The 14,328-nt window shown below is 42.1% G+C and overlaps 1 protein-coding gene across 1 annotated transcript in view; it reads right to left on the bottom strand.

Moving 5' to 3' along the window:
• The window catches only part of LOC149070526 (acetoacetyl-CoA synthetase-like), a 102,004-nt gene that overhangs the window by 8,446 nt on the left and 79,230 nt on the right, over positions 1 to 14,328 (bottom strand). The window contains exons 10-16 of the mRNA XM_089248879.1: positions 13,647 to 13,724; positions 13,314 to 13,503; positions 13,091 to 13,213; positions 7,446 to 7,559; positions 7,169 to 7,294; positions 5,429 to 5,498; positions 2,521 to 2,579 (exon numbers count right to left, since the gene is read on the bottom strand). Of these exons, the coding sequence (XP_089105005.1) occupies positions 2,521 to 2,579; positions 5,429 to 5,498; positions 7,169 to 7,294; positions 7,446 to 7,559; positions 13,091 to 13,213; positions 13,314 to 13,503; positions 13,647 to 13,724 (760 nt within the window). The remainder of the gene's footprint in view (positions 1 to 2,520; positions 2,580 to 5,428; positions 5,499 to 7,168; positions 7,295 to 7,445; positions 7,560 to 13,090; positions 13,214 to 13,313; positions 13,504 to 13,646; positions 13,725 to 14,328) is intronic.

Here is a 14,328-nt window from a genome sequence, read left to right as displayed (position 1 = left end):
CCGTGACGGAAAGAATTGCAGCGTACGGTGCGGCCATCTGGTTCGCTAAGCCCAAAGTACAGCTAGGGGACAGGTTAGACTCACTTCAGAGGCCGCACCTCTTACGCATCTCGGGGGCCTATAATACGACGCCCACGAACGCCCTCCATGTGATCCTGGGCATCCCCCCACTTAGGTTTCGCTTCGAATACGAAGCCAAAGCGACAAGGCTTTTACGTCTGCACAAGTCCATAGAAATAGACGGAGAGACGCTGTCTCCAGGTGACTTCAGCGCCAAGATGAAGGGTTGGACGACACACACGAGCAAAGATCTGCCGGACTGGCAGATCTCCGCGAAACAACTCACTCACATAACTCAAAACAGAATTTACTACACGGACGGGTCTAGATTAAAGGAGGCGACGGGGGCCGCCTACGTCATCACGACAGGCAAGGAGATCATCGCTACCTGGAAGGCCAAGCTGAAGTCCAGGAACACAGTTTTCCAGGCGGAGCTTCTGGCCATACTGGAAGCAGTCAAGGACGCAGCAATAAGAGGTGTCCCTTCTCACATCAGGACGGACAGCCTTTCCAGCTTACTGGCCCTCAGAAGCCCTATATCAGAACACGAAATGGTGAGGCGGGCCAGAAACGTACTGATTAGACATCCAGAGATCCAACTTTCATGGGTCAAAGCCCACGAGGGCACCTGGGGCAACGAGGTAGCTGACCAAATGGCAAAAGAAGCCACCATAAACAGAACTGAATGGAACACGGTCAAGCTACCACACTCAGCGGCCAAAGCGATGCTAAGGGCGGACCTCCTCATGAAGTGGCAAACTAGATGGGACAACCCGGAGGCCAACGGTCGCTCCACCCACGAGGTGCTGAAAACTGTGGGTCTGAAAAGTAGCAATTGGAAAAGGGAAGTGACAATGTTTATCACAGGACACGGACCATTTTCGGCATATTTGAGGAGGTTCAAACTGATCCCGAATGACAAGTGCAGTTGTGGGTCGACGGGCTCTAAATGGCATTACGCTACAACCTGTGAACACACAAGGATTTTTCACTTCCAGGCTCCAGATGAACAATACGAGACCGCCTGGATCAAAGCAATCCTTGACAGACCTGAATCTACAAGGAAGCTGGTGGAAATGGTCAGATTCCTGAAAAATCACCCAGAAAAAGCCAAACTGGATGAAGATAACAACCCAGATGATGAGACAACATCAGCAAACAGGGGCCAACTAAGGCGATCTGTCAGACTGGTCAACAGATGAGTCGATTATGCAGAACAAGATCTCGCCGACGAAGATGATGATGCGGAGAACCCGTGTTCACAGCACTTCACGGAATACCTCTCTCGGCAATGGCTGCAGAGGGCCAATTTAATATATCTGTAGTATTTTTTTTTTTTTTTGATGATGTGGCACATGTCTTTTGGCAAACTGCGGCTTTGACTGTCGCGCCCGCATGTGGCTCCTCGGGTGGGGAGGGGGCGGAACGTTCGGGGGTGCGGGGGGTTGCAGGGAGGGTGGGAATGGGTGTCGGCGGTCGGGTGGCTTCGTGCGTGGTCGGGAGTGGAGCGTCGGTTGGGGCCCTTGTTGCGAGGCGTCCGTGTTTTTCTTGGTGGGGGTGGTGTCCCCGTCCTGTGGAGAGTTCTCTCTCGTGTCCGCGGTGGAGGTTCCTCAGGATGGTCGGGAGTCTCCCTTCGCGGGGCGTGTTGGGGCGTTGTGGATCGCGTCGGCGGGGCTGAGGGGGGATTGCGCCTGCTGTGCTGTCCTGGCTTGTCGAGCGGTGATGTGTCCTGGGATTGGGGGTTTGGGTGTGTGGATGTTGGTTCCGGCCGGCTTGAGTTTTTTTTCCGGCACGCCCACGATCTCACGATCAATGAGCTTATATCGCAAAAGCGACAGAGCCTGGGCGTGATCGATTCTATACTATACTATACTATCCAATAAGTCTGTCACGCATGAGAGTAATTAATCTTCGACTTAATTTATTTTAATTCTTAATTGGACCGTAATATTTTTTTCACGTATCTCCATAATATCTCGTGGCACCCCTTGGCTAATATCGCTGCATCCTATGGTGCCGGAGCACACCGGTTGGGAAACACTGGTATAGAGTATATTGTACGTTGCAATTCATTTGTATAGAGTATATTGTACTTTACAATTCATTTGTATAGAGTATATTGTACTTTGCAATTCATTTGTGTAGAGGGTATATTACTTTATATCGAAGTTCTGGAATATATATTTTTGATTCGCCGGTTATAGAAATCAGCAGCTCAACAAAATCAAAATAGATCAGGATAAAAGAGATTTTAGAAAGCGGCAGGCACTCTTTCCCTTACCAAGTCCAAAGCACAGATATACTTTCTCACACTAACTAATTTCTATTATTAATGTGATTCAATTATAGCCTCTTAAGCGTTTCAGTTTTGTGTTTCCGTTACTGTATATTTCAAATAACTATAAAGACAGTATAATAGTTCCCCCCCCCCCTTCTTTTTGTTAGATGTTTGGTACTTACTCGCCCAGTAGATAATTTCAGAGTTGAATCTTTCATCGAACTGTTTAATGACTTCATCACTAAAAATTAGAAATGGTAAAATTTAAACATCGTTCTTGTTAAAATCAATGAAAATATACATTTTCAAACACATCCGTACATGCACTATTGTGAACATTCCTCAGGAGAATTCTTAAAAAAATTTGATTATATAGAGAAACGTCGTGTGTGTGTGTGTGTGTGTGTGTATATACACTCATTGCCATAAAAATTTGCGCACCAAGAAATAATTGTGGGATCGAAACGAAAGTTGGCCTGAAGGTACATGTCGGGCAGATATGCAAATGGTTAGAAATGCAGCGTGATTACGCATTGCGTAATGCCACTAGAGGGCGTTGAACTTCGTTCTCCTTGGAGTATAAGACAGGTAAGCAGAGCTTGCTGGAGTGTATTTAATCGTTTGCAAAGGAAATGCTGAGGTAGACATGCCGTTACGCCGCCGTCGAAGACCATATGAGCAGTTGTCAGAGTTCGATAGGGGAAGAATCATCGGGATGATGGAAGCTGGGTGGTCAGCTCGTCAACTAGGCCGTTCTGATTTTACTGTGAGGAGGTGTTGGGACCAGTGGACAGAAGAGACGTCATTTACACGGCGACCAGGTTCAGGACGCCCTCGACAGACCAGTCGTCGAGAAGACCGTCACATCATCCGAAACGCACGCGTAGAGCCAACTGCCTCATTGGCCGCTATCCAGACACAGGCAGCAGCTTCACTACGGGCCCCTGTGTCTTCCCGAACCATCGCAAGGCGCCTGGCTGAAGGACATCTGGTATCGCGGCGCCCATTACGTGTGCTGCCAATGACACCCACCCACCAACGCCTCCGTTTGGAGTGGTGTCGAGCACGACGGGATTGGACTGCAACGGAATGGAACCAGGTCGTTTTCAGCGACGAATCGAGATTCAACTTGAGCAGTGATGACAATCGTGTTCGTGTGTGGAGGCCCCGTGGTGAACGCTTCAATCCTGCCTTCGCTTTACAGCGACACACCGCTCCCACAGCTGGTGTCATGGTATGGGTGCCATTGCTTACGATACACGGTCACCCCTAATATTGATCCATGGCACAATGACAGCCCAGCGGTACGTCCATAACATCCTTCAATCACATGTGTTGCCACTCATGGCAGGGCTCCCAGGAGCCATTTTTCAACAAGACAATGCTAGGCCACACACAGCAAGGATGTCACAAGACTGCCTCCGCCGCATTACCACCCTTCCCCGGCCTGCTCTATCCCCAGATTTGTCACCAATCGAGCATATCTGGGATCATTTGGGACGGCAAGTTGGACACCCTACGAGGTTGGTCGAACTAGAGGCGCATTTACAGCAACTGTGGAACGAGATGTCTCGGGACATCATACGGAACTTGTATGCCTCAATGCCCGCTCGTATCGCATCATGCATTCGCGCTAGAGGGGTCCAACAGAGTACTAAAACTTCTGTTCATCTGTACTTTTTTCTGCAATAAATGATCCTTTTTCTTGGATTTTCTAATCACTTACTTATATCGACGTAGTACTTACATGTGTAAAATTTCGTTTCATTTTGACGACTTCTTCTGGGTGCGCAAATTTTTATGACAATGAGTGTATATACGTGGCTGGAACGGATTTATGTTGTCAACGTTATGCTTCCTTCAACAAGATGTATTTTTTGTTTTAATTTTAAATATTTTCAACATATTTTTGTGATGTTATAAAAATCCAATTATTGTGCGCGCACACGATCATAAATTATTGGTTTTTTTTCTTTATGATAATAGAACAATAATGAAGGTTGCTGGAAAAATAGAAATATAGTATTACAAATTATTCGACCTTCTGGAAGGACAAGTAGTCCCTTGAGGGTCACAGAGTGGGTGTATATGTATGTCCATTTGTCCATTTTTGTTTATTTATTATGTATTTTGTTTTGTCATCTGTCTTTCTTATGTATTTTGTAACGTGTTCTGTTTTGTCCAATTAAAAAAAAAAAAAATACTGGTGCTGCCAGCTTCTTCCATATTTTGTGAAAATATTTAAGTGAAAATAGCGAATGCCTGTATTTTCATGTTATGCAAGCATCGCGTTGAAGATCCGCGTTCTCTCTGCGGGAAGACTTTTTCAAATAGGAGAACAGTTTACATTCGCTCCTGGAAAGAAGTTGGAAAACAGCAAAAAAAAAAACAACTTCAACCGACCACCACTTTGCTGCCAATGGACAGAAAACTGCGGATTTGTTTCAAATAAAGAATTCTCCAACTTTTTAACCTGCTAAATATACACATTTTATCATTACAGTATCGACATGCCAGCTGTATATATATTATTTTTCTTGGTAGATATTTAGGGCTTGCATTCTTATAATAAAATAAATACAAGATATACAGAAGACTGGATGTTGTGAAGATATTTATTATTTGAGATGTTAATTTTTTAAGGAAAGAAAAAACGCATCTCTGTGTCTTTCGGGAGTCGAACCCGGGTCCCTCGATTGCTCTGACCATTAAGCTACAGAGGAAATAGAGATTTTCCTTCGCTAGAGCGCACATGTGCCGAACGGAACCGTGCAATGGACGGTGGAACCGATCAGCTAATAGATCATGGACGACGAGCCACCAGATAGCTATATATATGACATGAATGTCGCTCTCCACTTGTTAATACAAGAAATACAAGATTCCTTCCTTAAAAAATTAACATCTCAAATAATAAATATCTTCACAACATCCAGTCTTCTGTATATCTTGTATTAACAAGTGGAGAGCGACATTCATGTCAAATAAAATAAATATTTTGATTCACTCTAATTGGCTCAATTTCGAAAACCCTCATTAACGTAAAGCGTTTCTCACATATCATTATAAAATAATTATTGAAGTAAATACCTTCTGCCAATGATAATGATTCCTTTCGTCACGGGGTCGATATAAATCTCGTCGTTTTGTGTCCAAACACCTATGGATGAATTGCCGATTTAACAATGATTAATGTAATCACCGAATTTATCTAATATTAAAACTTTCTATGATTAAATGACGGTTTTGAATTCGGAGTTTCTAAACCTGATGAAAAACTTACTTTAATATTGATATATGGCTTGCAATTAGTCTCAATACACAGGGTATCCCATATGGGAGTAGTTCTATTTTTAATGAGAATTAGAAAAAGTTACTCTTATATACGAAAGGGGGAACTTTTTTTGGTGCGAAAAAAGATTAGTTCCAATTTTTGTCGATAGAAGGCATTGCACGAGATCAAATCACTGGAAATATGCAAAACAGAGATTTATTAAATGTAGGGCGTGACATTTACAGCTTATTTCTACACTTTCTGTGACTAGTGCTCACATAAGGTTTTCATTGTGATGTTGACATTGGTGAAGTTGTTTCAAGTCGAATCGCCGCCTTTCTTGTCTTTATTCCAAACCGAGCTCAACTCCTGTCTATCACTGTTTTCTATTTCCTTTAATGGTGCAGTTGATTACAATAATTTGATTACAGACATGAGCAAATATATGATAATAATGGACACACGATCACATAGGTACTGTCATAACAACGACGCAGTGTTAACTGACACTAGTGATAGTAAACAGTAACCTTTTCCAGCAAAATTTCCCTAAAAAATTCCCCTTTTTACTACATTTTTCCCAAGCATTCCGAAAAATTAGCTGCCATCTAGTGGGGAAAAGACGTGATCAAGTATTTTACAATAGAAAAGTATTACACTATTGTTCTAGAAATTTCCCACTTGGACAAATATTGGCCAATTTATCTCTCGAATATGGGAAATTTCCCATGAGTTACCATCACTGGAACTGACTACACGTCCAATAGCCGTAATATAATGCAATGACATGGTATCGCCATCTGTCCGACAATAAGGGAACGACATACATAACAATCGCAACGGGAAATTTACTAAGGAGTGAGTTGTGTCGGAAGTGTGAATGTGCATATGTGTACGCAGAATTTTCTCGAGGGGGGTAGGGTTAGATATTTTTTTTCCTTCTGGGGGGGGGGGGGGGAGTTTACGTTTTTTCCTGCAAAATGACACTATAATCTTGGCTCGTGGGGGGGGGGGCCTCTTTGAGTACGCCAATGTGAATGTGTATACTTAACAGTCTGACTCCCTATATAATGTTGTGTATGATTTTTTAGTGCTGCCGTGTATATTTCAGAAATGAAGTGTAATAACTGAATATTTGTCCCATTGTGGGCTATTTGCTCTCTCGAGACATTCTAACGGGAAGATCGGCTCGCATTCGCACCTCGGAGTTGGGAACCACAGAAAACCAACTTCAACCGACCACCACTGTGACGACATGAAAGATTTACGAATGTTTCAGACGCAGAAGAGATTGAAGAAAGGTTCACTTCCGCCGCACTGATTTCCCAGACCCTTTATCGACAAAAATTGGAACTAATCTCTTTTCTTCACCAAAAAAAAAAGTGAGAATAACTTTTCCGCAAACCTCAGTCAAATATACCGAATCCTCCAATTTTTTGTGAATTTTTTCTAAAATTTCATGAAAAGCAGTCACTATATCTCTTTCTCTCTCTCTCTCTCTCTCTCTCTCTCTGCTGTATTTATTATCCGCATACCTTATCAAAAGCTCCATTTACCTGGATATCTGGAGAGATACAGGTCATGTAAATTGCGGTTTTTGCTGTCGTTCCATACACCGACGGGAAATGACGGCATTGGGGTGGTTATAACCATTTCACCTCGTTGTCCAACAACAGATTTACCTAGAAGTTGTCAGAAGACTATCTTATATATATATTGTAAATAACTCTCATCGCACAACGCATGAAAACTATGAAAACAGTGATTATCACCATCGATATTTCTCTACTCAGCAATTTTCAGAATTATTTGATTCTTAAAATTATATCTTACCATTTTCGTCAAAGCATTTCATGTCGACTCCAAGTGCTGGAGTTTGGATCTCGGCGCTGTATACGGGAGTGTTGAAGTCGAATCCGGAAAACACGCCAATGACCTCCGTGGCTCCTAAAGATTATATATGAAGCGATAAATTTCATTAGAAACAAAACAATCTTATTCGAATACACAACCCCCCGATACTTCAATGGGAGCACAATCTGGATATAGTTTTGCAGCAATTTTATTTTATTTTCCGTTATTGCAGTTTGAGAAAAAAAATAGAAGAAAAAAAGATTAGAAAAAAAATAGATTAAAAAAAAAAAGTATTATGAAAAAAAAAGAATTACTTGACTCCTTGGTTACATAATCACAAAAAAAAAATATATATATATATATATGATATGAATAAAATTAGATTACAACAATACCCATTTTTTCGGCGTGCCTTTCAATACTTCATTGCTATTCACACAGACCACAAGCACGGAAATCGAAGTCGTGCTCAAGTATTAATTTACTACATCTTAACACCTCGACATACTCATCAAGAATCGCCCCGAGAGAAGCGAAACTTACGAGATAGTACTCCTGGAGCGGGACTTTGAGCCAATCAGCGTGCTGGATGAGATCTACGTCACGGAAAGTTTCCAGGAACTCAGACCACCCGACCCCTTCCAAGTGAAACTGGAGAAACTGGAGAAACCGCGAGACACCCAGGCTCTGTCGCAAGAAGCAACGTAAGCACTTCGCCCCCCCCCCCGGGGGGGGGGAACAGGGCATCTCTGGTAAAACCAAAATTTATTGATACGTCAAAGATTACATATAGTGCAAGGAAATCAAAAATTATGCAAATCGAAGAATCAAATTAATCAAGTTAAAGTAAAGTGCAACGGGCGCGGATAATAAATAATCATGGAAAGTTGTGTAAAAATCGTATCGCAAAAGTCGCAATCAGAAATTTGATTGATCAAGGATTGTATCAAATGACAAGAAGGGCAGAGCATCTCATTGCGCTCGGGTAGTTCAGTACAGTCAGTCTAATTTCTCCGAGACGTCATTAATTAGGTTTGGGATTCATCCTGCTCCTCGCTCGCAAACAGTGCCACCAGCGCACTGTCAGGGTGAAGACGCGGCAATCTCCTTAACGGCGCTTGTACCGGAGTTGCAGGAGCTGGAGGAGATGGATCCCTTATCTTCTCGGGATGTTCCTCAAGGAATTTCACCATTTTTCTTATCTTTTCCTTTGATTCCTCTCGACGTAGTATGCCAAGCATCCGTGGTCTGTGTAGACGGGCAGCCGGCGAACAGAAGTGAAAGGGCATCGTTTCTGGACAGCATGTGGCGTAGTGCAGGGGCGTGCCAGGCTCAAGACAAGAGCATTTATCGCTGGCAATCACTTTAAAGCGATGTAAGGTTGCCGAGAAAGGCCCATGACCGGTGACAAATAAGATGAGCTCTCGTGACCAGCCCCTGCTCCTAGTATCTACTTTCTTTATAACTTCATGAATTGATCTTCCTGACGCCTCCGGCATATCCCAATGCAATTACCAATTTGTTATCATGTCCCTCCAGAGGAATGATTTTGCGTGAGAAGCTGGATATAAGAGTTCGTCGTAAAAGACTCCGGTATTGGTCGCTTCTTTGGCCGCAGCATCCGCAAGCTCGTTTCCCCACTGGCCGTTGTGGGCTTTTACCCAGAAGATGCGTATTGATGGGTGAGATACAAGTATACTCCTTATCTTTCTCGCCATTGCGTTTTCAGAGAGCGGGTTTAGAATGGCCTGGAGACTTGAACGGCTATCCGATCTTATTACAGTCTGCCTCCTGTTTGTAGCTGCATCCAGAGCTGTTGTAAATATAGCGAGCATCTCAGTTTGATATACTGTATACTGAATTATTTTCTTTTAGTTTAGCAGCCAATTTATGCACGATCTCCGTTCCCACGGTTTTTATACAGGCGTCGTATGTAACATACGACGGATTTCTCCTCAGGTGTATCATCCTCCGAAGATTCTAGGAATACTTGATTGGCCTGCAGAGATTCTGCAGGATGCGAGGTCCAGCCTATAGTTTTTTGCTCGAAGGCGTCCGGGACTAATGTTTCCTCTAACAATGGGCATGGCTTGTGAAGCTTTAGAAGACGTGTGACCCTTGCCAGGAATTCTGTCTTGAGGGATAATGGCGGGAGCCCCAAGATCACCTGAAGAGCATTCGTAGGTGTAGTTCTATACGCACCAGAGATATATAGAAGGAAGGGTCTTTGTATAGAATAAGGTCTGAACATCTGGACCTTGGGAGAATGCCATATTGAAGCTCCATAAGCTATCATAGGCTCAACCACTGTCAAGTAGAGGGATCTCCTCAGAGCCCGTGTCAATCCCCACTGTGGTCCAGCCATCAGGCGCATCTTCTGAAGAACACGTGACGCCTTTCTCTTCTGTTGTTTGATGTGATCTTCCCAGCTAAGTTGCTTATCGATAAAAACGCCTAAATAACATAGCACGTCCGTTTTCTTGATGGTTTTCCCTTGGAACCAGATGGTGGGAGGTCTTTTCTTTGATATCCACTAGAATTTTGTCTTAGCCATAGAGAGAGTGAGCTTATGCATGTGCAGCCAATTTGACACTGTTCTAAGGGCTTCTTCTGCTAGATCACCTGATCCCTTGACAGTAGGCGGCAGATGCAATTACCAAAAGGTCATCAGCATAAGCCTGAACTTTGACGTTTGAGGGCCAATTAATTTTCAACAACTCATCCAGAACAAGATTCCATAACAAGGGGCCGGAACATGAGCCCTGAGGTGCACCCTTTTGAAGCTCTTTCACAGCTTTTCCCGTATCCGCGACCAACACCGCTCGGCGGTGGTTCAAAAGGTCCGATAAGATTACCTTTAAGATTCCGATAAGAAATGCTTTATTTATCGCCTTGACCATCCTGTTGTTCACCCGGTCTAGACCCGGGGCTTTCCGCATATTAAGCTGGTCAACGATTCTTTTTATCTCTTGCTTAGATATTGCTCTCATATTCAAATTCGGGTCGAAGTACATACTAGAGCTCATACAAGGAGGACCATAGTCATCGGAGTCAACATCGGGGTAAATGTCATTAAGGTGTCTTTTCCCCGCCCGCAAAATTGTTTCGTCACCAAATTGGCTCATAGTCAGCTGCGGCTTCGTTTTGCGGGACATAGAAGCACGATATACGGTACCAAATTCAGAGGCCGTTTTTTCACATAGTGCACGCCAGGCAGATAATTTTGTTCTACGAATCTCTTTACGGTACTGAGCCTGATATTTATTAAATGCGATGCGCAGGCGAATTTTGTCCTCCTGATCTTTTGCTCGTATATATCGTCTTTTCAAAGCTCTGAGCTTCTTGCGTGACACTTCCAGTTCAGTTGCCCACCATGTGCTTTTGGATTTAACTGGCATCTGCGATCCGTTGCTCCCAGGGAGCAACGACCTATTACCTGCCTCTTCTATTACTTGATGCACAGTATTTGTAATATGCTGAAGTTGATCATACGTTCGGCACTCACGAATCTACCTTATCAGGACTGGTGTCGTACTTCTGAGGATACGAATAAAATTGAAGAGCTTACGCTGCGTTGTTTTGAAACAAGGGGTTTTAGTTGATGGAGATGAGTCACATATCACCATGTGAATATAGGAGTAACTACTTGCCGAATATTCCTCTCCCACAGACCATTGTATGGCATTTGCTAGAGACACGTGATTGCATATAGATAGATCCGGCCAGCCGAAGGATCCAGTGTGTCCATAGGTCGGTGTGATGTTGTCGCCATTCAAAAGGAAGAGGTCTTTGGACATAAGGAAGTCTAGGATGTCTTCACCTCTTTCATTATTATCGGAATAACCCCATAGAGAGTTGTGTCCATTCCAGTCTACGGCAATAATGATCCCGTGCCTTCCATTCTTTACCACGATCTCCTCAATCTCCTGGATGACTTCTTTTATGTCCTTGTATGGAGAGGAATATGAGCTAGCCGCGATCAGCTCCCTTCCGTCTACGCGCAGTTGCACCGCCACCGAGTTATTCATAACCGACAGCACAGCTCCATGAAGTGCTCTGTTGCGGATCATGATCGCAGCCTTCCCATTATTTGATGTCCAGCGTAACCAAGTCAAGGGGAGACCCTTGAGTTCCGGACCTTGCGCTGTGGACCAGACCTAGGGCTCTTGGGCCAGTACTATGTCCACGTTCATTTCGTTGGCAGTTTTTTATAATTGGTAAGTAGCCGCTTTAGAGTGATCTAAGTTAATCTGAAGTAATCTAATTCCCTGCTCTTTACTCAGTAAATTATTATTGGCCATTACACAATCTATTTCATGATATTTCGTCTACCCTTGATAAGAAGAAAACTGGTGCACATACGATCATTTGCACGGTGATAGACATCGAGATTTGTGCCATGTGCTAGGTTTTGGAAACAGCACTCCACACATCGGTCCTTTCCTTCTCTCCTGAAATCGGGGATCGACGGGAAGTTATATTGATAGAGTTGAGCACCGAATCGGAAACGATCAGCTTCTTGGCAAGATCTGCCATTATCATAATTTGATTGCCGTCTATAGTTTTTGCCACTACTATAGCTATTTCCATTAAGATGCTTCATATTTCCCGTGCGTCGCTGACGATCTGAGTCAAAGTGATGTTGCCATCTACCACAATCTTGCTGCTTCATAAATAAGCCGCCGGTGCTACCGGATTTGTGATTTGTCAACAGAAATGTTTGGTGAAGCGGGTTGGCCGACATAAATTTCGAGCATCGGGATTCACTTTTTAACTTTCGCAATCGTTGAGGCCTCGGAGAGTCAATGAACTTTTGGTGCGAGTTTCCCCTCGACTCACACGTATCATTCGAAGGTGACCAAGTGTCAAGGACTGTGTATATCGAGATAGTGTTTTCATTAGGTGTCTCTTCGATACCCTTCAGCGGTTCAGGATTAGCTTGACACTGGCGTTCTTCCAAAGGCGTTCTCCACTGCACTTTTTTGGTATTTCGGGGGCAGCTCTTATATGTTCCAAGTGAAAGTGGACCTCGTCCATCTAAGGAATGTCCGAGGGGGCCATATGGTCAAACTTCCGTTCTCACGATCCGTGAGAAAATTCCCCTTCACCAGCCGAGAAAAAAAAGAAAAACAACACCTGCACTTTATGTACAATATATAGCCATCTAAAACAATAATATAATTTACATAAAGTATGTGTTATGACTTCGATCATAACATATGCACGGTACCTTCCTAGTGAAAATCTTCCAGCTTAGGAACTGCGAATGTGGCGAGTTAAAAGGAACTGACTAAGAACTGAAGAAAGGTACTTTTTTTCTTCACCCTACACATTCCTTCACAAAAGTATGGCCATTTTAAAAGCAGTGTCATACGTACAGTACACGGGTCGTTATAGAAAAAAATGATTCTGGTTCAACCTTAGCTTCCAATTTCGGAAAAAAAATAACGAATCGAAGTCGTGATAACTATAAAGAAATTCTTTCCAATGTTATGCTATTGGTCCGTTACGTACTTAGCAAAAGTGATAAAAATACCCAAAAGAAAACATTACCAGTGATTATACTAAGCGGCGTCAACTGTATTGACTTAATAACAATCAGAGCTCCACTTGTCTGTACTCACCGTACGAGCAACCGACAAAGAGGTCCTTCTTCACTTTATTTAAAAAATAATCGATGTTCTGTATTTTGACGGGGCTTCCACCAATCGCTACGATTTTCAAGTGGTCCAAGTTACAATTTGGTCCTGAAAATTGGAAGTTTTGAATCAGCATATTCACATTCAAAAATTTGAAATTTGAGTGTATTTCTTTGTTTGTTGGGATTTTGATAGGGAGAATCATCACCTGGTACTATGTTGTCCTTGTCTATTTTATCAACGATACTCGTCACGAATAAAACGTAGGACACTTTGTAATTCGATATGATGTCCCACATGGAAGTCGGTGAAAGGTAGCAGGGCAATCCATCATACAATAACACTTTCGAACCCAAAGCGAAGGAAGCCACAAAGAGGTTCCACAAGTTCCATCCACACTGTACAGATAAGTCGGGAAAGAATTCAAACGTCATTAATATCCTAGGCAAAGAAGTCAATAAAAGCAGCAAAACAAAGATATTTTCTTGAATTGGCTATTTCTAGTCACTCACAGTATATGTTTCATATTTGTTATACTCACGGGATGAATGGACAAGATAACATCGTCTCGAGAGAAATCACAGTGCAGTCCGAAGTCTCTGAACACCGACAGGAACGCCTTCGCGAAAAAAAATGAAGGAATAAAAAAAAAAAAATTACAATAAAGAGATAAATGAATAAAAATAAAAATTAAAATAAAGGAAGATCAATAAAAATTAAAATAAAGGAAGATCAATAAAAATTAAAATAAAGGAAGATCAATAAAAATTAAAATAAAGGAAGATCAATAAAAATTAAAATAAAGGAAGATCAATAAAAATTAAAATAAAGGAAGATCAATAAAAATAAACAAGGATAAATAAAAATACATGAATTTAGATCAATAAAAGTACATAAATTAAGATAAAGAGATAAAAATAAAGATAAATGAGTACAAAGTAATGTCAAAGAAATCTCAATTCCAATTCTAAATATCAAAACTCTAAAAATCAAGCGTGATATCCATCTGATTAATACATCTTTTTTAAAAAAAAAGTTAACATCCGAATATTATTTATTTCTGTTTAAGAACAATCCAAAATCAAATAAATTGAATGAAGTAAATTTATAATTATCACAGGTTCCGTTTTAATAATAAACATATATATATATATCTAGGAAATTGCTTATTTGCCATAAAAGTTATATTTTTCGTAAGAAATTTTTTAAGTGTTTAATGCTAT

The sequence above is a fragment of the Pholcus phalangioides genome, unplaced genomic scaffold (assembly GCF_987345545.1).
Source record: "Pholcus phalangioides strain wild (caught in Gottingen) unplaced genomic scaffold, Ppha-v1.0 ptg000021l_1, whole genome shotgun sequence".
NCBI classification, from domain to species: domain Eukaryota; kingdom Metazoa; phylum Arthropoda; class Arachnida; order Araneae; family Pholcidae; genus Pholcus; species Pholcus phalangioides.
Note: the sequence above shows the minus strand (reverse complement) of the source record. Positions and strands in the feature narration are given on the sequence as shown.